This window comes from Lonchura striata, chromosome Z, assembly GCF_046129695.1.
Source record: "Lonchura striata isolate bLonStr1 chromosome Z, bLonStr1.mat, whole genome shotgun sequence".
Classification (NCBI taxonomy): domain Eukaryota; kingdom Metazoa; phylum Chordata; class Aves; order Passeriformes; family Estrildidae; genus Lonchura; species Lonchura striata.
In genome coordinates, this window is record NC_134642.1 from 85,401,446 (window position 1) to 85,425,247 (window position 23,802).

At 40.9% G+C, this 23,802-nt stretch overlaps 1 protein-coding gene across 1 annotated transcript in view; it reads right to left on the reverse strand.

Annotated features, from left to right (window-relative positions):
* VCAN (versican) overlaps positions 1 to 23,802 on the reverse strand; it is a 98,950-nt gene that overhangs the window by 64,522 nt on the left and 10,626 nt on the right. The window contains exons 4-6 of the mRNA XM_077790095.1: positions 19,744 to 20,115; positions 8,912 to 9,086; positions 8,238 to 8,365 (exon numbers count right to left, since the gene is read on the reverse strand). Of these exons, the coding sequence (XP_077646221.1) occupies positions 8,238 to 8,365; positions 8,912 to 9,086; positions 19,744 to 20,115 (675 nt within the window). The remainder of the gene's footprint in view (positions 1 to 8,237; positions 8,366 to 8,911; positions 9,087 to 19,743; positions 20,116 to 23,802) is intronic.

The following is a 23,802-nucleotide window of genomic DNA, read 5'->3' on the forward strand; positions in this document are numbered from 1 at the left end:
TCAAGCCTCTCATGTTCATGTCCTGGGAATGAAGCAGTAAACTGACCCTTTCCCAGTTTTTGCTTAGACTTTAGATGAAACCAGCCAGACCTAAAATGACATGCTGGTGTTCCGACCAGCAGCACAAATTCAAAATATTCGTAGCAAGACAGCCACAGCAGGCCAGGACAGAACAGCCACTGTTGCAGGAAAACACTGCTTTTCCACTCTAGCCATGCAATCTGTCTTACCCCTGCACAGGTCTGAAGGGAACACAGAAAAATGCAGACAGAAACTACATCACCCCGAGCAGTTTCATTCACATCAATATTACGCTTGTTTGGGGCCTGAAAGGAATGCAAGTGTGAAAGGAGGCAAGGTGCCAGCTTGCTTTTTCCTCCTAGGTAGAGGCTCTGATTTGTTATTACAGCTGTAGAGCCAATCCCATAGTGTAACTTGCTTTATGCACATTGTGTGCAGCTCCCAGCTTGGAGGAAGAGGGACAGAGTGTGTCTAATGGAGAGGGACAGATAAGGGAAGCAAAGAGCCATTTGTCCTCAGAATGGCTCATTCAGCTCTTCAGACCACGCAGAAAATGAGCATTTTTTGTTACATCCTTTTGCATCTGCCCACCAGCTCTGCTGCCGTGTCCTGTACAGAGTGATGGGTGCAGTAATCCCACAATCCTGTCCCAAAAGCAGCACCATGGAACAGGGGTGCAAAGAAAGGCCTCTCCAGAGGATTGTTCACTGATCTGCTGACAGCAGCCATGATGTATATGAAAACCAGTAGTTAAAATGCAATTTAATTGCAATTATACAGCAGATATCAGTCCAGTTAAATGAGGAGGTGAGAAAAGTGAAGAAGAACAATGAATTTTCAAAAGCTAATTGCAGACAATCCCACCATATTTCTTATGAAGGAAACTCATAGAATACACAGGAAAATGGACAAACAGTGCAAGATTACTAGAAAAGCAATTTCTCCATCAAGTGATTGGGATCACTGGCTCCAAATGGAGCTTGTACACCACATCATTAAGGTTAGTGCTATTTATTCCTCTGAGCTGTCATCTGCACTTAGTTAAGCCAGAGATACTTAGTGAGGGGTTAAGCCTTGGTGTAAGATTTCAAAATGCAGCGTTCTTCTTTAAGAGAGGTCGCTTTTCAGAGAACTGACTTACCCAAGCTGCACTTTCTGGGCAGAAGTTTGCCTCAAATTTGCCTTGGAATAGGTCTGTGTCTGCAACAGTGATAATCCTGCACACTCAAAAGATGAGTGTCATACCTTTCTCTGCACTGAATATATTCTACTGACCCCACATGGGATAATTTTGTTCATCTGTTAAACTCAGCTGCTGTCAAACAGACAAGATCTTTGTCAAGAATTGTTTTACCGAAAAATCAAACCAAACCAATTAAAAAAAAAAAGAAAGTAAAAAGAAAACCCACATATATTTAAGGAAAAACACACCTTAACCAAAACAATCCATTAAGTGAAATCTAAAGTATTTGACACCTAACTGGTATATTCAAGAATTTGTGACAATAACGTCACAAAGAAGTCAAAAAGGCAGCAGGGCAATGAGCAAAATTCCATAATATACCAAATAAATGTGCATTTATTTCAGGAATGTTAGTGATAAGATAAAGGGCAAAGATATTAAAACATGTCATCTTGTAATTGCTCTAGTTAGAGAGCATTTTTCTATGATTCCACAAATCTAATTTTTAAAAAATTGGGCAAAAGTCATATTGCAAATAGCAATTTACTCTAGGAGCTATGACTCCTCCATTTGTCTCTCCAGTTTGAAAATAGATTAACATTCTCTGTGATTAAATGTATACTTAATGGGCTTAATAATTGTTGGGATGAAATGTGAAAAACAAAAGAAGTGTTTAAGATACATGGATCCAGAAACATTTTAAAGTATGTTCTGCTTCTGCAAGCTTCTCAAACCACCTTACAAAAAAAAAAAATAAATTAAACTATGAAGGTTTTCCTGGAGCTTCTTGATCTCATTCACTTCTAGCATATGGCTGAAACAACACAACTCCTTCAAAGTGCTAAAGAGAAAAGGACTCAGTCTTGCACAGAAACTTCTAAAAAGCAAGAAAAGTAATTCTGAAGTTAATGAAATTGTATTTAATGGAATATATTTAATACATGCGGTCTCTACAATTTACTGCTGTTTTTGAAAGCACAACAGCTTCCATATTTAACAGGAGGACAGACCCCACCACACTCTTACTGTGTTTTTATTAAGATGACTGGAAGCCCCTCAATTTCCCAGGCAAAACCCTGAAAACAAGGAAATTAAGATGGGAAAACTCATCCGCTTGACAAATTACATAGCCCCCAACACCAGGCAGGACAAATTCAATTCAGCCACGTGCATTGTTTTTATAGCTGGAGCACGCCCTGAGTAACCCAGCAATACTCTGCAGGCAAAGCCCAGGACTGAGGCCAGCAGATGAAGAAAAACTGGTTCTGCAGAACCAGGGGGTGGGATGCAGAATGTGACAGTGTTTAGGCTGCAGACAATAATGTAATGTGTGTTATTGCAGGCTTCTGTTCCAAACCAAGCTTCAGGCTGATGGAGGAGCCTCAGTGGTCACTGCACTCCAAGAATCACCAGGATTTTCTTCTTACATGTGTTTGTTTTGCTTGGTCAAAAGAGAGACCTGATGAAAGTCAGGCTTTTTCCATCTCCTTACAAAATATAGGGGCAGATGAAGAAGTCAGATTTTTTCTCTTGAAGGCAAAAGTTGATTCACCTGCAATCCCTGAGGAAAAATTCTACAATAATCAATTCTACAAATCTGATCAGCTGATTTTATAGCAAGTTTCATTGCTTTGATTCACTTTCCTCAGGAGATGTCTGGGAGAGCTGGGCACACTGGTAGACGTGAATGTCATGAATCACACAACTTAAAAGCAAGGTGGGAAAAAGGGCAGGCTAGAACCAAAGTCTCACACACCCTCTGTTGACTGGGGTAGTGGTGCTGGGTTGATGTTTGGACTTAATGATCTCAAAATTCTTCTTACCCAGCCTTAATGATTCTGTGATTATTACTGTCTCATCTGGAATTTGATGCTCATGAGCTTTACCTCATGGTCAGGTGCTCAGATTCTACAACGTTCACAGTCATCCAAAGCCAGGCATTAGAAAATGCAGAGGGATATTAATTATATGAAAAGTTAATCACTCCCTTAGGAGGAAATGCTTAACTCTCACAATTAAACAAAACAAAACCAAAAAAAGCCAAGACAAAACCTTTCCAGTGCCTTTCCATTTTAGTTCCTCTGTGACAGTTTTGTTTGAGGAGAAGAAACACTATTTCCAACTAAGAATCTGGGAGCGCCTTTTTTTTTTTTTTTTTTTTTTTTTTTTTTTAGCATAATGTATCTGTGGTGGACTCCAGACATTTGTTTCTGAGAGTTGGAACCCACCAAGTTTATCGAACAGAGATGTCCTTTGGGAGTGTCAGAGCACCTGGATTCTGTGACTACAGCTGCAGATCAGGGTACCCCTGGATCAGAGACAAAACCTGGCTAAGAGTAACAAAATGCCATCTTCTCTGAGGTTATACAGAGCATTCTAAGGGCATTTTCTCACCTGCACTTGTAACCTGTGGTTGCTGTCCCTCACCTGGACACAGCCAGCAGGTAAAACCCAGGCAGTGATGAAGCATTGCCATCACAACTTTCTTTACCTCAAAACCACGGAATCTGTTCAAAACTTCATTCCTAGGACATGGTCAAAGGAGCAGGGATGCCATGACCACTTTGAGGACTAAAACATTTACCCTCGTGCCTTCAGGAACAAGAACTTCCTTATCCCCCTCCTCTCTTTCTCTGCTGTTCAGGGCTGGTTCTCTGACACACAAGGGTAATAAAGATGTGTCCTTAACAATGTCACTAATTACCAAAACCACTCTGCAGGGCTGGAAAAACACAAACATCAGCAGCTTGGTTCAACTTCAAGGCAGGAGTCTGGACAAGATGAAGAAGTCTTTTTCTCTTGCACGTCAGAACAAGTCAGTTGATTTCTTTTGATGCACAGCAGCAATAATTTAACTAAACTTTCCTGAATGTCTTGAGCCTATTCTGTGCAGACCTGTTGGCTGAACAGGAATCCTCTTGAGAACTTAATCCTGCATGATGTCACACAACCCAAGGCTGGATATGTGTCCAGTATAATGGAAAGTATCATAATTCTACCACAGGCCTTGAACTAGAGAAAAAAACATGATTTTCTCTGTGTCCCAGTTTTGAAACCTAATCTAGTTGTTGCTCCAGAATCAGAATAGACCCCAGAGAAGACCTTTAGCTGCCCAAAACACAGAAGAAACTTCTCACCTGAGGCCACATTTTAGACTAAGACTCTTTTAATTATGACTATCATTCTCACAGAAATTTCCATGACAACAGCAAAACTGTATGAGAGTAGGTGGAAAGTATTCAAAGGACATCTGGTTTTGGTTTTTATCCTTCTTCCCTGCGCTCACTGTGGGGGGGAGGTGGTACATGGAAGGAGGGCTGTAGAATCTTCCCCACAGACACCCCAAAAATAACTCTGTTAGTGTGAGGGCCCCATCTCCACATGATGGGGGCTTGTCAAGCATACATGGGCTCTGATGGGTTCTGGCCAGGAGACAATCCTGGTGGGGTGGTTTGTGCTTTGGCTCAGCACAAACTCACTCCACCACTGGGCTTTGGTGGTGGTTCTATCTCCATCTCTGACACCACAGCGCTGCCAAATTAACCACACACTGCTTGTCTGAAGAATTCAAACTCTTCCTCACCCATCACCCATCTCCCTCCAAGGAGACACCCGTTCAACTGGTGGGATCCTCACCCAAACCTTTGCAGCTCAATCACTTTTAAATCTTCAACCATCAATAATTTCATGCAGTTAAAAGTACCCTATATGTTTCTGTTAGTGCTTGGTGCACTGAAATAAATGATGAAATATGAGGAATGTGAAACAGTTTGTAATAAAACATCCTGCCTAGTACCTTTTTAATGATACTTTGACTCCAGGTTCTCATTTTTAACTCCAGGAGCTCAGAAACTTTCAATCCTTCCCACAGTTTTTCTTCTGACTGTCGCAGCAAAACTCATACTATTTAAATTAGAATTGTGCAGTCTTTAATCACTCTGGCTTTCCTCAGAACAAGGAAATGGCAAGAGTTAGCCTAGATAACTGGTTTCAATTTAAGCTAATAGTTGGTGATTTAAGGAGAAATCCACGTCTCTGGCTAACTTCCTGATTCCACATGGCCAAAAAGGAATAAAATCGAGATGGAGTTGCTCCTACAAATCCTCAGTGCAAATACCCAAATTAGTACTGCAAATTCAATGCACATTTATTTTAAAATGTATTGCAAGAATTCCCACCACCATTTATGGCCTTCTGGGGTAACACACCAACAGCAGCCAACAGACCAATAAGTGTTCAATGACTTCCATGGTGACATCCTCATTATAGCTCAAATTTTGATATCATTAGTCAAGCTTGTGCCATGAATAGTCATTCCACTGACACAGACCCTCCAAATAAGGACCTCTCTAGTGCCAGCAAGACTAATAGATTTGGCATTGAATCAGGGCAGGGTACACAGCAGATATGAGCTTTAAAATTCACATGGAAAAAGTTTGTATTTAAGCACACCCTAAGTGCCATGGATTCATTTTGCTATGAATTAAGTCATGAGCTAAAGGTCACACCTTGTAGGATCAACCTTTGGAGAATAGGGCCATCAGGGTAGAATTTTAGCTCTGGATCTGTTAAGTTTCCTACCAACACAGCAATCTAGTTTACTTCAACCTTCCAATACCTCCACTGACATTCTAAATTTCCATCTCTGTTTGGGTGAGTTTTTCTGAAGTATAAACTCATAGATGCTGTGTATCATCTAAGAAGCTCCTCCTCACTCAAAATTAACCTCTGTCCTAACAGAAACTGCTCCTGTTACACAGAAAAAGCTGCCTTGGCTCCTCCTGGAAAAGGGAGTCTGGCTCGGAGGCTCAAGTTGCTGTGAAGGCACTGAGGAATGGTTTATCCTGCACAATGTGGCACCGTGTCTTCCTAGCACGTGCCTGTTTTTCCTCATCCAAACAGAGCAATTTAACTCCTCTGCATGTCAGCAGAGCCTACCTACACTGTTTCTACGCCCTGTACCCATAAACTCCTCCTGGAGGTCATAGAAGTTGTTGTCACACTCATGATCGTTTTAAAACTTTTGAGAGAATGAGAAAAATAATAAAAACTCTCTCACATACACACAAAGACCAACAAACAAGAAAACCAGCTAAGAAATATCCAAACCAAAATAAAACAAACAAAACAAACATAAGGAACCCAAACCAACCAACCAAACAAACAAAAACAAAAAAAAACCCAATAACAATAAAAGAGAAAAGTTGGAGAGTGTCATTGGCTAACGATTATAATAATCTGACACTAAACTTATTCAATATAATGAACCAAATCTCTCCAGCATTGTGCTCTAGCTTATATATTTGTTAAAATCTGGATGTTTCACATGACCATGTCACCACAATCCAGCTGACAGGGCACAACAGTGGGACAGAAGTGTAGATGCATCCCAAGAAGGAAACCAGTCATAAACCTTGGCAAATGGCATTTTATAATAAAGAAGGACCAATTAATGTCCATGAGAAATTGAGGACCTGTTCATTTTCGTCCATGAGGACTCCACAGACACTGCAGCCTCTTTGAACCACAAAACAGGTCCAGGTTGTTCCAAGCAGAGACCATCAGCCTCAGTGAAAAATGCTTCAGTTTTGACTTAAGTTGTATTTTTGAAAGTTTAGTGATAAATTTTGACCCTGAGAAACTGCTGGCTCACATGCAGCCAGGACAATCTGCTCTGTATTAGTTACACTTCTCTGTTCTTGTAAAGGGAAAAGAGCAAGAGGTTGTTCTTTACCCAAGAATTATACAGATTGTGTTTTTGACTAAACCTTCTTTTTGCAAGCTAGGAAAGACACAAACTGAATTTAAAAACATTGATTTAGAGGAGATTCAAAATCCAATCCCATCAAGGACTGATGGAGGATCAAATGTCATGAATTGTAGGTGTTCACAGGTGCTGCTCACTGACAGATGTAAACGGGACATAACTAAAATGAAACAATGAAAAGCACCAACAAAATTCTGTCACTTAATTTTCAAGTTCAAGTTACAAATTCTCAAGCATATATGTTTTCTAGAGGCTTTGCAATACCTGTATTTCTTGTATTGCATAAATCTCCAAGTTGTCTAGGACATATCTTCAGCTACTAAAAATAAAACACTTATTTCAGTAACTAAAATCTCTCTAAGAAAAATTTGCATGACCTAATCTATATTAAGACAGATTACAAACAAACACTGACCACCTGCATTTTGCAATTGCTTTTTAAAAGTATATGTACATTTACAAAGGCAGGCTTGCTCAGAGCCAAGGCTAATTTATTGTTCTGCTGACTTAAAGAGCACTAATTTAAATGTATAACAGCCAAGGACTATCCCTGAGGATGTTTAGTTATGAACTATCAGGGTTTTTTTAGAAAGGAACTGTGGAACTGGCATGCAATAAAAACCTGTCAAACAAAAGCAGTGTGACACACTCAGGGCACTGTAGTAAGTGGAGAATGTACTTGAGTCCTGGTTGCAAAGTATCTGTGTAATAATTTTACTAAACTATGCCCAGAAACTATGAAGTTTGTTTCTTTCTGAATCTGAGATGACCCATTATTAAAAAGATACTATTAAACATAGATGGCAATTCAATATCTGTCTAATTCTATGCCACGGACATATAAAAAGACATAATTACATACTTTATGAACTATAATACAGTTAGCACATATACTACATCTATCTTTGTATAGACTTATATATAGCATACATAGTTTCTCAAACATTAAATGCATTTCTTCGAAAATACTGCTATGCAACATTCAAAAAATAAGACACTTCAGCAGCAACTTTTGTGAGATCTACTGCACTAACTATAGGCAGCCTGAACCCTGACTGCCTCTTTGTAGACTCCACACTGGCCTTTAATTAGGACCTGCAAGACCACAAACTGTAGGTTCCCTCCATTTGGCAATTCCCTTCAGATCCAGAGCAGCCAAAACCTATTTTAAATGGAATTTTCTCTCTCTCTGCTCTTCCACGTGAGGCTCCCCAGCCACTTTTTAAGCCTTGCAGTGCACTTCCAGGCTGTACAGACCCATCTCACCTTCCATGTGCTCCACGTAGCAATAAACATCGTAAGTCTCGTTAGGGAAGCGGCGCCCATACGTCCTAACTCCTTTCTTTCCCATCTTATCTCCAAAGCAGCCAACTCTTGGATGTCTAATTGGATACCTGGAAATGCAGAAGATTTATTATTATGACGCCTTAGGATTTCAGCTTTTCTGTTTTTCAAATCCTGAATTGCTTTAGGGTATAACTCTAAATTCCATACACAGTATTAGTTGCAGTATTCACATTTTGGACAGACAAAACAATTCCTCTGGGCCTGAAACTCAAGGACACCCTAGAGCATCAGGCCCCAAAAGTATAAACAAAAGTGAATTGGGGGGAGCAAGTTTTGGTAAATTACTTGATTACCTGGAGCTGGAATTGGAGAATTAATCCCTGATATGCAAATGAACCAAACTTATAATTGTGTGAAAAATTTGTGAACCATTGTCCATCTTGGGTGTAGCTTCTGGGAGGCTTTTGCCTGTCCAAAATGCACATTTTGAAGGCCTTTAATAAATACCCACTTTATTCTCTCAATCTTGTCCAGCCTCTGTTCCAGGCAGCCACTCCAAGGTATCAATTACAACAAAACAATGGTTTAGGTCTGCACAGGCCAGGCACACAAATTTTGGGTAAAAACGTGATGGGGAATTTTGAAAGCCTCACCTGACAGTCTGGTCAGACACCCAGCCAGCATCACACTGCTCAAACCCATCCTCGTAGGCTGCTTTCAGCTGCTCTGGGCTGGCCATGACGGCGCCGTTGTCCCGGCAGGTCTGGTGGGCCTGTGTGAAATTCAGGGTGTACCTGCTCGTGGCGGCCCGGTAGTGAAACACAACACCTGGAAGGCAAAAAAACCCCATCAGTGGCACGTTTTGGGTTCTTTCTGCAGCCATCTCTACTCTGTAACCCAAAAAAATCCTGTCAGTGGCACATTTTGGGTTCTTTCTGCAGCCATCACCACTCTGTAACCCAAAAAACCCCATCAGTGGCACAATTTGGGCTGTTTCTGCAGTGATCACCACTCTGTAACCCAAAAAACCCCATCAGTGGCACAATTTGGGCTGTTTCTGCAGTGATCACCACTCTGCGACCCTAAAAAAACCCCATCAGTGGCACATTTTGGGTTCTTTCTGCAGCCATCACCACTCTGTAACCCAAAAAACCCCATCAGTGGCACAATTTGGGCTGTTTCTGCAGTGATCACCACTCTGCGACCCTAAAAAAACCCCATCAGTGGCACATTTTGGGTTCTTTCTGCAGCCATCACCACTCTGTAACCCAAAAAACCCCATCAGTGGCACAATTTGGGCTGTTTCTGCAGTGATCACCACTCTGCAACCCTAAAAAAACCCCATCAGTGGCACATTTTGGGTTCTTTCTGCAGCCATCACCACTCTGTAACTAAGAAAATCCTGTCAGTGGCACATTTTGGGTTCTTTCTGCAGCCATCACCACTCTGTAACCCAAAAAACCCCATCAGTGGCACAATTTGGGCTGTTTCTGCAGTGATCACCACTCTGCAACCCTAAAAAAACCCATCAGTGGCACGTTTTGGGTTCTTTCTGCAGCCATCACCAATCTGTAACCCAAAAGAACCCGTCAGTGGCACATTTTGGGTTGTTTCTGCAGCCATCACCACTCTGTAACCTCACCTAGGTGTTGTCACAATGCTGAAAACAGGTGGGTAGAATGAAAAATAGTACCAAAAAGTGAGATATTACAGCAGAAATTATGTTCTCCCTCTAGTGGCTCCTACCAGTAATGACAAAATACCCCCCAAAATGTGTTTTTTTCCAGCGTGTTTTCTAATCAGTGATGGGCCTGGTGTCCATTTCTCCACATCAAAGACCACTAAAAATATATAATTTATCATTGTATGGATTTTGGTCAATTTTCCATAGCCATATGTTCCTGCACATACCACAAATGGTACAAACCAAACAAAGCATGATTTTATTTGGGATTTTTCTGGTTCTGACAAAGGCCTTGACAATTTCAACAGCTTCTGGAGCACATCAGACCTTTGGAGAGGGAGGCCTGGTGTGAAGATGGTTTTGTTTAAAGCAGGATATGTCTAGAAGCCACATTCTGTTTTCTACGCACACACAATTCCCACTGAATCTGAAACAGCTAGAACAAGCCATAAAGGGCACTGAAGTGGCAGAAAACAGCCATCCCACCTTACAAAATCATTTCCCTCTATTACCACTGGTTTTTACAGTTTAGCATCAAAGGCAAGTCCCTTGCAATACCTAATTGCACTCTAAAATCCTTAGAAGTGTTTCAACGCCATAAAACATCCAGAGACTGGAAACAAAACAAACCAAAACAAGCCCCTGAACCATTAAATGTTCCTTGTCTCTGATGGTTTTACTGGAGTACTTCATGATGAGGAAACAGCATACTGTAATACAGTTTGGGAAAATGGTAATATTGTAGCAATAACTAATTTTACAAGTCTTTGCTGTTAGAGCATTGTTGAAAGATGAAGTCTGCTAGTTCACAAACAAATAGAAACACAGGTCACTAAGCAAATTGTTGATGCAAGATTTTCCAACTTATTTAGAAATCTTTTTCTCATGCAGACAAATTCAGTAAAGTCTTGCCAGTCATCAAAAATCTGCATGTAGCCAAGACGTAGAGAGTACACATTTTTCTTCTTGTCATGATTCACTAAGGAATTAATACAGAAAGTATTTTCTGAAAACTACTCAGCCATCAGATGCCATTATTTTTTATCGAAGCCACTCGCAGAGAAACAGGAAATAAAAGAGGAAAGGCTGGGAATCCCCATATTTCATCATTTAATAGGGAGTCACACACCAGCTGTAGCCACTAACTGGAAGCTTGCAGACCACCAGCATCCTCATAAAATCGCTTTCAGAACTGACAAAGCCCATCACAAACAGTTTCTTGCAAGCAACAGTTTAATTTCAGCTTCAAGTGTATCCAAGTGTTGTTTGGCAACAGTGACAAGTGAAGAAAACACCCCGGGAAATTATGGCTGTGTTTGTATCATTGCATTAAACTGTCCAGGTGCTTGAAATTCAGTCATTAAGAGTGTTAAATTGTTAGGTTATTTCACAGAATTATTTGGCTCAGGCCCCACAACACCATTCCAAACAATTTCTGGGCAGATTTCAAGAACAAGCAGAGAACAGGGACAGCTTCCAAAGGGAATCTTCATCCTGTGCTGGGAGCCAAAGGAGTGCTTCAGTGTGGATGGGGGACACCCTGCTCCCCACAGCGTGTAAGCCAACATCAGCATTTAAACCTTAAAATCACAAAAAATATAATCTGGAGATTTATATTTTTTAAACATGCGGTATGCATAAAAATATTTATTTTAATATATTCGGAGTTTAGTAGCAGTGGTTGAAACTGTGAGCAGAACACCTACTGGTATAAATGAGGATTGCTATATTAGTAGCACAGTAGTAAATAAAAACAGGATTTTAGGTGGCCTGCTTGGTGCTCTGGATCTAGAATTTAAAATTGGGCAACTTTTACAGAGCTCCCAACAGAAGCAGATAAAATATTTACCCTGTTTCACAACTATGAACCCATAATAATATTCACAGCTGTGCATCTGGCTTTACTATTTGTTGTTTTAACATATACAAACATTTTAAAACATTTTTTTATAACATTGGCATTTCTGTAATAAATCATATTTGATGCTGAGTCAGAAATGTCCAATTACATGAAGCAATTTGTTAATTCATTTTGTTGTTTTAATCGGAATTAAAATGTATTTTGTGTGAATTTGGATTGTTTCTTTTTTATAAATGTTTTCCAAAATTGTTTAAGTGATAGTATAGGACTTCAAACTGGGCACAGGAGTTTCTATTCCTCAGTGTGGCCACCAAAATGTTTGTTACCTTAGAGGTGATGGCAAAATATCGCTCTAAAGCTGTATTTTTTCCTAAAGTTTCCTGCTGCTTAAACATACGAGTGCATTTTCCACAACCAGCTATTTCATCCACATTCCTTCTTTTCTTTATCATGTTGGAAGCACCACTGCCCGCGTGACACCCGAACAAGGCGCAACTAAAGAGTTAAAATCCCAGCCAATTTAAAGTGGATTTCGCCGAGGCAAAGAAGAGCCTTTGGTCATTTGTAAATCCTGGAAAGGAACTCGGGGAATGCTTTGTTCTCCTCGCCCTGATCCACAAGGTAAACTTCACCTATTCTCAGAGCTGGAGGCTCCTCCATTTCCAGCGAGGAGCTAATGGACATGAAAGAGCCTCCGAGATGAATGGGAAGGAGGACTCACTATGCATAAGCCTGTGCAACAGCTGCAATAATTAGAAGACCCCTGGGGCTAAGAAGATTAAAGTGCAGGACTTTCATTGTTTCAGTTAGACAGAGAGAGGGGGGAAAACCATTGTCCCGGTCTTTGCACTTTAAAACATTTGTAAAGGATTTTTTTCCCCCTCCTTTGTCTATTTCCTCCCCGAAAGAAAAGGCAAGAAAGGAGTTGTCCTTGGAACAAATAAAGCAACTGGAAAACAGACTACAGCGGTATAATGTTGTCACTGAACATCTGGCAAACAAAGTCAGTGTAATTACAGGAAGGAGTAGCAGCAAGAAAGAGCACTCATAGGAAAGCAATTTGTAGCATCCAAAATTCACTTCTGTCAGAGCAAGGGTGAAAGTCTTCTCGTCGTTTATCTCATGTCTTAGACCAAAAAATAAAAATATGAAGCATTTAATTTTTAACAAACAAGGATTTCCATGGGTAAGAGCCTGGTTCTGTGGTTACACCCCTTTGGGTTGCAGCTTTATTGTGTATCATGCATCAAAACCCTCTGGAACTGCAGGGGAAGCTAGTTTATTAGCTCCTAGTATGGCTAATAAATTATAGTTCACTTTCACTAGTGAGCTCACGCTGCTGCTTCATGCAGTGTTGGATGTGGCAGCATAAAGCCTGCACCTCAGAAGTTGCCTCACACAGCACATACCTAAAGGGAAAAGATTGTGATGGCAGTGCTTGTTATCCTGTTAATTTCTGTCTTCAGACTTTGGACACTGTGGTGCAGACCCCCAAAATAACCCCCAGCCCAGTGCCAGAGCTACCACACAGTTCAGGTCATTGCTCAGATCTTCCCTGGGCTTAACACAGAAGGAAATTTCCATTAAAAATACACCCCAAAAATATGGGTTACAAGGCTGAGCACTGTATGAAAGGAAGGAATAGGGCAGCATTTTCAGTTCTCTGCATGAATAATTTGTTTGTGTCTCTCTCCCTAGGCTTTGCACCCATCTTGTGACCCCTGTCTTGGGCTTTGGCAGCTTGAGAAGAAGAGGCTCACCTTGCCAAAGGCCTCAGGAAACTCACAGTAGGGAGGGAAGGTGTCGTTTGTGCCCATCCTCACAGCACACAGGTGGAGGGGCACAGAGACTCCTCTGAACAGCTCCAGATAATGAGAGGAGGGATCAATGCTGAGCTTCACCTATGCTTTTACCCTTTTATCCTTTTATTCTCTCCCACCACAGCTCCTGCGTCCAGCCCGAGGCGGAACTGAACCAACCTGTCCACCCAGAGGCTGCCAAACTCTACAGGGGGGACACAGCAGCTTGGCCAGGACATTTCCTTCCCTGTTCCTGGCATGTTTTGCAGTTAGACCCTCGCTCTTTACCACCCATAAATAAATTTCCCTCTGCCATCCTTTGACGGTCCATGCCAACTGTGCTCTTCCCTTGCCAGGAAGATTCCTCGGGATCCATTAGGTGGGAGAGTAAAAAACGAGCTGAAAAATGCAGCTGCCCATGATAATTTACATGGAAGTTCAACATCAAGAGGTGGTAAGGTTTCAAGACAGGTAAGTCTGAAAGAGTAGGTAAAAGGACCTCTTCAAATGCCGACTCAAGAGATAAAGGGGATTCTGCTGCAGAGAGAATAGATCAATTAGGTTGTCAGCACACAATCCCCGAGTGGCAGTGTTCCCACATCGGAAACAACTTTCATTTATTATTATTATAATGCTTGCAGGAAAGACAAGTTTGCATAAAAAATGAAAATGTGAATTACGTCTACTGCTGCCTCCCTAATTCTTGTTTCTTTCCATTAACAAGATCAGTATCTTAAGCCTGGGATTGTCTTTACAGGCTTTAAAATGGAAGCACAAAAAAAAATTAGGAGGAAAAAAGAAGTCTTTCAGATTTCCAGCAGAATCAAACAGAAAGTGAGAAAATTAGGTCCATGAAAAGAGTGAATTCCCAAAATACTTGTTAGAAAAGAATAAAGTGCTCTCACTTTTGGCAAAAAATATTCACTGAGGAGATATAACAAAAGAGTAAGTAAACTAGAAGGATCCCATTTGCCACTTCGATCCCTTTAAATCCAATTATCTCCAAGGAGGAGAACAAAAAATCAGCTCAGATGAGGGATTTGTTCAGACTTCTTAATATTGAATACATTGGGTGATACATGTTCTTCTTAATTGCCCAATATTATAGAACCACACAAAAGAAGTATTTCACTAAATATTCATAAATGTTCCAGAATGGAAAGTACCATGCCATTTCATTTCTATGTCAGATTTTTACAAGGTAGCTCAGAGGTATTTTATAAAAGTGGACTTCATTACAACTAGAGAGAAGGAATAAATGTGAAACACACCCAAGGTAGCTTTGCCTAAAGGTTACAAGTTGAATCTAAAAGAGTAATCTATAAATCTCCCTAATAGGTGACCAGGAATATTTAATACAGAGAGCTTACCTCACCCAGGAATACCCAAAAGCTGAGAGGCCAAGGACTCCCACTGCGAGACAGTTTGAGTTGTGGGCTCAGTAACAGCAAGAAAGGTTAGAAGAAAAGCAAAAAACACTATAGAGATATGAAATTACAGAATCTGACAAAGGAAGAATTGCTCCTGAGATAAAGGGAAAATTTTGGATGAACGTGCACATAGGGCAGAGAAGAAAACACGTGGACATGAAAATGAGTATGAATGACTTGTTCTACAAATACAGGATTGGACTTGGATGATCCTAGTGGGTCCCTTCCAACTCAAAATATTCTAAGATTTTTCATTCCTCTCCTTGTTAGAAGCTGAAGCATCTAACACTGCCATGTTGTTAGATCCAGTTTGAACACAAAAATATCCTTGTCTGGGAGATCAGTGTAATTATAGCAGCAACCAGGCTGTCAGGAGAGCATTCTCCATGATTAATAACAGGAAAGGGGGTATTCAGTGTGAAGAAAATGCCCCTCCAGTGATCCTGCAGAGCTGCCTGCCCCAAGGACAGCCCTGCAGGTCTGAATAATGAGTATGGCAGGCACACCTGGCTGCCCCAAACTCCCTGTGTGAGCTAAAATTGTTTCATTTCTCTCCCTTACACCCTCACCAAGTGCAAAAAGCAAAATAGTAACCCTGATCTCAGGGGTGAAGTATGGAGAGCACCTCGCCCCTGTGGATGGGTGTTTCCTGCTGGGTTTGGGCACAAGGCTCAGCACCTAACGTGAAGACTTGCAACGCCAAAGGAAAACTGTAAGTAACCCAACATTGTCATGCCCCTCCTACACTTTGCTGTGACATTCCCAGATCCCCAGGGCTGTGCACAGAGAGCCAACCCAGCCAGAACACAACTGCTCACACCCCTAGAATTAAATGAGCCAATTCAGGCTTTTTGCTCTGAGACATTTAAACAGATATTCAGGTCAAAATATTTGATCTCTGTTTGATGCACACACAGCCAAGTACTGCTCAGCAGATGAAAGATCCCATGTGAACTCACAGTGTCTTGATGATGTCTCTGAGGCAGAATCATTAAATGGTTTGGAATGGAAAGGACCTCAAAGATCACCTATTTCCAAACATAAGCAGCTATTGATACCAAGTAGTTAATTCCTACAACCAAGGCAAAGGAAGGCCACAGAATTACATCAATTTCCAAGATCCTGCCATTGTTTAGAAAACTGTCACCAACTGTCAAAAAAGGTGAAATATATAATGGATCTAGCAGAAATATGCACTGCAGAGACAAAGGCAATGTGTGTGATGAAATGTGCCTTCCTAGAGAATGATAACTAAGATAACCAGCTGTGGTTAAGTGGTGGCTTAACCAGGAGTCCACCCATGGATAACGAATATCTACAGACATTCAAAAAACAAATGAGAAAAAACAAACCCATATCTGTTCAGGATAGAATAACAAAAGTCTCTGTGTGGCTAATACCATGGGTGACAGGTCTCTGACAGCAACAGGGAAAGTGTTTAACTTTGCTCTTTGATATCAGCTGCTTTCTTAGGAATAAGAGTCTGGGACAGATCTTTTGTATGAACAGTCTGTTGCTAATAACATATGAATCTGACTTCAGAAGTTCATTTGGCATCTAAAACAGCAAATCAACTGGATATTTGCACACAAGCTAACAAATTTGTCATTTGTGATAGCTAAACAGAAAAAAATAGGTTCACAGTTACAACTTCTGTACAGTCTTGGGCTTGAGACCCAGCCAAAATAAACAATTAAGCATTAGAAGTTCTACTTTCAATGACTAATACCCACTATTCAGCTTAACCTGGGAAAATCTGTATGCTGCTGAGAAAATTATCCTTCCTCAGAAATCCCACTTTTCATTCACAATACATTCCATCACTGGTAAAATACATTCATTTGATGCACAGTGTGTTCAATAGCAGTTTTGTATTCCCATCATACCTAAAGAAGAGAAATGGCATCTACAGTAATTTTATTCAAGTTATCTTTCCCAGCTATCTATAATGCCACAAAGGTTAATTTGAAAAACAAGCAGGCCAGCTGTCTAATCTTATCTTCCTGGCTTCATTGATACTGCATTATGCTTTTTGTTTGAAAGTTTAAAATTAGGGAGTGTCTATAAAACAAATAGAGACCCTGAGAATACCTAGGAAAAAAAGTCATGAATTGGTTTAAAAATATCCAAAGAAGCATAAAAAAAAACCCAAAACAGAAATTCATCATAATGGCAAAGGAGAAATTACAGCTGTTTCAGCAGAACTCTGATGAAAACTTCTGGCCTACTTAGTTTGAGCATAAAATGAGCAGAAGAAAAGAACTGGTGATAATTTTACCAGAGCTCCAGCAGCCCCAGCTCCACCCAGGAGAGCTGACCAAAGCACAGTGCTGAACCAGGCTATCTCTCAGCTCTGGAATTAGCTCAGTTAACATGGAAATATCTCCCTGCACCCCAATCAGGACAGGATGAACAAAGGGAGAGAAAAGTCTCCTCAAATGTTGACACTTTGGGGTGCAGGTTCAAAAAGAAACAGTAGAGGTAATTTGTGTTTGGGACTAATGTTTTTTTGGTTTATTAATAAAAGCTGAAATCACAAGAAACCATAAAGAATAGAGAAGAAGATCTGAGCAGCAACATTCACATGAAGTTCTTATGAGTATAATAAATGCCATTTGTTTACATAATGGAGAAAACTGAGAATGGATGGCACAAATGACACCAATTTTCCACTTGGATCAAGACTTAGCTTTTTTCCTGTCCTGAAATTCTGACATTAAAGCAGTCATGGAAAAGAACAGTTGCAGAAAGAAAATGGAGTCTGTGAAGATTTCATTGAGGTAAAATAATAAATCTAATCACGTCAACACTTTGCAGGGTTTTTGCAGGAGCAGCAATTACAAAAGCTACAGTAACACCATAAATCATCTGATATTTTATTGTCATAAACATCTGCAGCTCCTGGATATAGATGTGTAGTCAAGGGAACACTTGAAAAGGGGTAAGGAACGCCAGGTACACTCATTATGAAAAGTAATGTTCAAACCAGGATTTCTTTTGCTTTTATCATTAGGACCTAACAGTTTATGAAGGTATGCAGACATTAATGGCTACACTGATTTATTGTATTTCCAAATGAAGGCCACACCTTCAAATCCTTTCATTGAATCAATTCCAACAGACTATTCACATTAGGTTGGGTAGATTGGAAGAACAATACAGTATTAAGCTCACCAAAAAAGCCTTAGCCAAAACCATGATTTCCAGCAGCAGATATGAATGTTTGCTTTGGGATTCATTCACCTGAGTAAATACTGAACTTCCAAAAAACACCGAGCTACAAAGGAGTGTGTGAGGCAGGGCCCAAAGCAAGGCTCCTACGAGAACAATCTCCTCAAATGGCTCCTACGAGGAGATCCATCCACACAGCTCAGCATTGTTCTAAGCACAGGCAGAAACCTGGGTCCAGAACTTGCCTGTGCATGGCACAGAGCCTGGGTTAATGCCCTGCCTTTCAGCACCGCCTGTGAGGTCAGGCTCAGTGCCAGATGGGCTCTGGAACAGTCTCTGTGCTCTCTCCACAAGCGGGCTCTGAGGGGAGAAACACCCACACATCACACGCTGCTTTGGCCACTCCTTTGCTGTGCTTAAACCCATGGAGCACTCCAGGCTGGGGCAGAGGGGCTGCAAAGCTGGGTCAGGCCCTGGGGGTGCTGTGACTGCAGCTGGACACAAGCCCAGGGTGCCCAGGAGGGCAAGAGGCTGATGGCCCCTGGGCTGTGCCAGCCACAGGCAGTGACTGTTCCTGTGCTGGCACTGCTGAGGGACCACACCAGATCCTGGGGCACCTCTGGGCCACCCAAACAACAAATGGAGGGGCAGGAGTCTGGCCAGAGAGGGAACGGAGCTGGGAAAGGGCTGGAGAGGCTGAGGGAGCTGGGAAGGGGCTCAGCCTGGAGAAAAAGAGGCTCAGGGGTGACCTTGAGCTCTGCACAGCTCCTGACAGGAGGGGACAGCCGGGGGGTCGGGCTCTGCTCCAGGGAACAGGGACAGGAGCAGAGGGAACGGCCCCAGGCTGGGCCAGGGGAGCTCAAGGTGGACACCAGGAAATTATGAACTTCACTGAAAGGGTGGTCAGACATCAAAATTCACTTCCCAGGGAAGTGGGGTTGTTATCATCCCTGGGAGAGTTCCAAAAATGCTTGAATATAGCATTTGGGGACCCGAGTTAGTAGTGAACATGGCAGTGCTTAGACTTGATAGTCTTAGAGATGTCTTCTTCAAGGTCAACAGTTCTGAAACACCTGTCTCTTCCGTCTCTCAACAGATAGACTTCTCCCTCTTAAAATTTTGGAGTCTATTTCCTAATACAGGTAGCAAGCAAACTTATCACTGCCTGCTCCACATTTAGTAAACACCTCCCTACTTCTTTTCTTGCAGCTTCTCACAGATTAGTTTTCCTTCTGCCCATCCAAAATTTATTACTGGGCAAAAAGAAGCACTTCCTTCATGCTGATGATCCTTTCCCAAAAACAGAGCGGCTCCCACTTTTGGTGGCATAGTTTGGGACATCAAGACAGGCCAACCACATCTTCAGTGGCTTCTTTTCATTCTAAATTTTCATCCTTTCCATTATGATAGAAAGTTGCTTCTTTTCACCCTACTCAAAGGGCAAATCGCTAAAATCCTGTAAACCCTTTCTAGTTCTGCGTTTATTACCAAGTTTATCTGGAATCACTGCTGGCTAGGAATGAAATAGACAAATCCTTACCCTCAACAGCCAGAGAGACGATGCCCTGCGTGTCCTCCACTCCATACATGACGTCGCAGCGATAGACCCCGGCATCGCTGGCGCGCAGCTTGGAGAAGGTCAGCGAGGCATCCCCGGTCTCCTCGGAATGGCTGGGCACAGACACCCTGTCCTTGTAGCTCTGGCCTATTTTGATGTTGCCATTTTGGGCCACCAGGACCGTGGTTTCCTTGGCGTCCTTCCCGCTTTTGTCCAGTTCCACCTTGGACCATTTGATCCGGAGGTACTCGGCGGCGTAGCTGGAGGATATGGTGGGTGTGGTTGAAAAGAAGCATGGCAGGACTGAAGTTCCAGAGAGAGATCCCTTGACCAGAGTTTTTTTTTCTGCTTTGACTAGAAAAAGGAGAGAGAGAGAGAGGAGAGAGAAAGGAGAAATTACATTAGTGCAACAGAAAAATCAGAAACAGATAAATTTCATTGTTAAATAATGATTCACTAATGCAAAGCCTGAAATCCATGAACCTTAGCTGATTTGTAACAGGACTGGGAGTACAAGCTGAAAAAGAGTTTGTATCAATCTTGGTACATCTTAGGCTGACGATGCAGCACATTTCTCTTTGGGAAAATTTCATTCTGACTTATTTTCTTCATTTCTGCATGGTCACCAAGTAATTAACTTTTGGAAACTGGTCTGAAATTTTAGCTGACAGATGAACTATAAGAGCTGTTTCTTCAAGTCACAGGAGGAAGACCACTCTGAGTGAAAAATTTTGAGTTACCTCACTGGCCAAAACCCTGAATGCAGGGGAGATGCTGGAGTTTACACCTTGCCTCGCCTCACAGCAGCTGTTCCTGTCCTCAGAAGGAAGCACAGCCCATGGCTTTGCACCCCTGTCACCCCTGACCCCACTGTTCTCTCAGGGGTTAAATCTTTTTATTGCACACGTGCTGAAACAAAAGCCTTTCCTGTGAGAGTCTCCCAAATAGTCACTCTTTCAAAGTTGTTTCCTTGTAGCCTCAGGGCCTTTAACGCATCGCAGAAATGAAATATTTCAGGATGTAAAAGCAAAGGAAGAAGTAAAGCACGCAGAAAGTCCCTGCTTGGCTCAGACTTGACATGATCAGGACTTTCATCATTTTTTATGTCATCTCCAGCTGCAAACATTTCACAGTGAAATACTTCCATCTGACAATATCCTGAGGGGGAAGTTGACTACTGTTCATCCAAGCTGCACACTGCGACTGAAGAGAGGGTTTCTGATGGATTTGCCTTTTTCATGTGATGTTATTTCATCATACATCATGGCTTAATGAAGATTAAAAGCTGATGCACAACAGTAACTATTTTACCTCTTTCACAGTCCTTTTCTAACATTTTTGAAAGGTAGAACATGGTCATCACTATTTTGAAGGGAGATGTGATTTATAAGTTTAGAAATATAGTAACTTAATAATAGTCATCAACAGAGTGATATATGAAACAGGAGACACCAGCACATGAAAATTATCTTTTTATCTATGACAAAAAATATAATCTCTCCATAAAGAGTAGGAGATTGGAGGGTTGGATGGAAGGGTGGGCAGAGGGAGAGAATCAAAGGAGCAAAAAGGGAATAAAAAAAAAGAAGGGGCAAATAAAAAAAAATTTAAAAATGAAGAAAGAAAGCAGAAAAAAAAAGAAACGAGGGAAAAAGGAAAATGGAAGAAAAAATGACAGTTGCTCATTAACCTGATTATTTTTAACAGAGACAGATGATTTTCCACAGGACAAAGTCTTAATGATATTATCTAAACAAGTCCAGTACAAGCATCATCAGCTCAATGCCCAATCATTTTAATAACAAAGTACTAGCCAGAAAAAGAGATAAATGGACTGACAGGGAAGACACAGAATTCTGAATAGAGTTCTCAGGTCCGTTCCATCCATGCCTACCAAACTAGAATTCCTTGGGCACACAACTCAGATAGAGACAAGATGATGGTATCAAAATGGATGAAATAAGAGATCTTTTTTATTGCCTTTATTTTCTTGAAACTTCAGAGTTGCAGTGGTTGGAGATAAAGAAATAGAATTAATTCTCACTTCTATCAGTTGTGATGGAATTACTGCCAAATTGCACAGGTGGGAGATCAAAATCAGTCTCAAAATATTTAGAATTTATTATGATCTCTTGTCATCTATACACCTTACAGAAACTTTCTTCTTAATTGAAGAATGACTACATTATAATTATACTGACTGACAGAACTTTAATAAACTTTGAAAGAACACTGTTTGTGATTATGAGTGATCTGGAATATCAGCGCTGATCCCTGAGGAAATTTTCTCCCTTTAAAATTTCTGTCTTCACTTCAGCCAGCTGGAAGCCTTGGCAAACAACACATATCATCCCAATATGAAAACTAGATCCAGCCTAAACTGTGCTACTTCCCAGAACAGAAGATTCTGCGTAGCTGCAGTTCTGCCCAACTTTAGAAAGGCTTAAATCACACTTTATGAAAAACTATTTGTTGTGACAAAGTGAAGGAAGGAGGAGAAGAAGGCAAGAAGAAGGAGGAGAAGGAGAAAGGAGGAGGAGGAAGTTTTTCCCTACAGAAAAAGAATATATTTGGCTAACATAATACAAGATTAAGTGATGTTCCTGCACAGTTCCAAAAGGCTTGATTTCTTGCAGCACTCCAAATTAGTCTAGCAGAATTTACTGACCAATGCAGAAGCTATCAGCATCTCATATTAATCCATATAGCACCTTTTTTCCCCTCCTTTATCATTTTTGCTAAGCTTTTACTCCATATCAGCCCTTCTCAGTGGGATGTGATAGACCAATGGATGTCTTCCTTTTGAGGTGGGAAGAAAGGAATTCTTGCTTGAGAACAAAGTCTCTTTCTCCAAAATGTGTACACTTGTGCTGTGGTAAATTTTACAAAATTCTTAAAGTAGGAGTCAAGATAATTTTAAAAAAGGACAGAATTCTGCCCTTCTGTATCACATTAACCACAATGACCAGGCCAATAGGTCTGCAGTGGACAAAAAGTCTGAAGAACAGAGTGCCCTGCATGGTGTGACATTGCTGAAGAGGAGTGAATTTGCCACATAATTGCATTTAGCTGAACAGAATGTTGCTACTGACTATGCAGACAAACCCCACATGCTTAAAGAATAAAATATTCTATTTATTTTTAGCTAAATTTATGAGAAGGAAAAAAAAAAAAAAAAAGAAAAATGTTGCATCTCATTTTTCAGTTCATCAACAACCTGCTGGGACATATGGTATATTGCCCTGTCTAGCAGCAGAAATAAAAAGGATCAGTGAAACTGTGTGTTTTGTCAATCCAACTACTAGCACTGAGCCTAGGAGAAGCCTTTCAATTGAACACCAATCTTTTAGTGAAGATAATAATTAATTAAAATTAGTGAAATTTGTAGGAAATACTGAAAAGTAATAGACTGAGACCCAACAATAACCTGAGTTCTTTACCAGGTGGTTTGGGGTCTGAGCAAGCAGAATAAGAGAAGGAGTGATGAAGAATTAATTTTATAGTCTGCAAGACACTTCACAAGGAGCCAGGCAAATGCAAATCTCAGCTGCAGAACTCAACAGAACACCACAAATGGCCACCCAAAACAAGAAGGAAAAGCTCCAGTGCTGATCATAACCACAAGGTCCAGCTTGTAAACCACAATAGTGATAAGCTGGGAATTTGTGTTTCACAAAAGATTTAAAGGCTTCAATTTTAAATCCTAACTAAGGATTCAAAAAGAAAAGGTTGAAACATAAGGTGTCTATCTTTCAGAATGTTGGAATAAGTTTTATTTTTAGAGTATTTTTTTTTTAAAAGCCATACTTATAAAGATTGTGTGCATTCATTCTCAAAAATATTATTGCACTGACTTTTCTATAAAAGATAAGGAAAAGAGTTGATCCCACAGATTATTTGGGATCATTAATTAGATCAATTCATGAAAAAGGAAATTTTTTTCATCCTTGAACTCCTCACCATGGCCACAGTTTGAAAATGCTTAAGACTCTGTAGGCCAAAAGAATGGCCCCTGACTTAAAAAGTAAACCCCACAAAGTT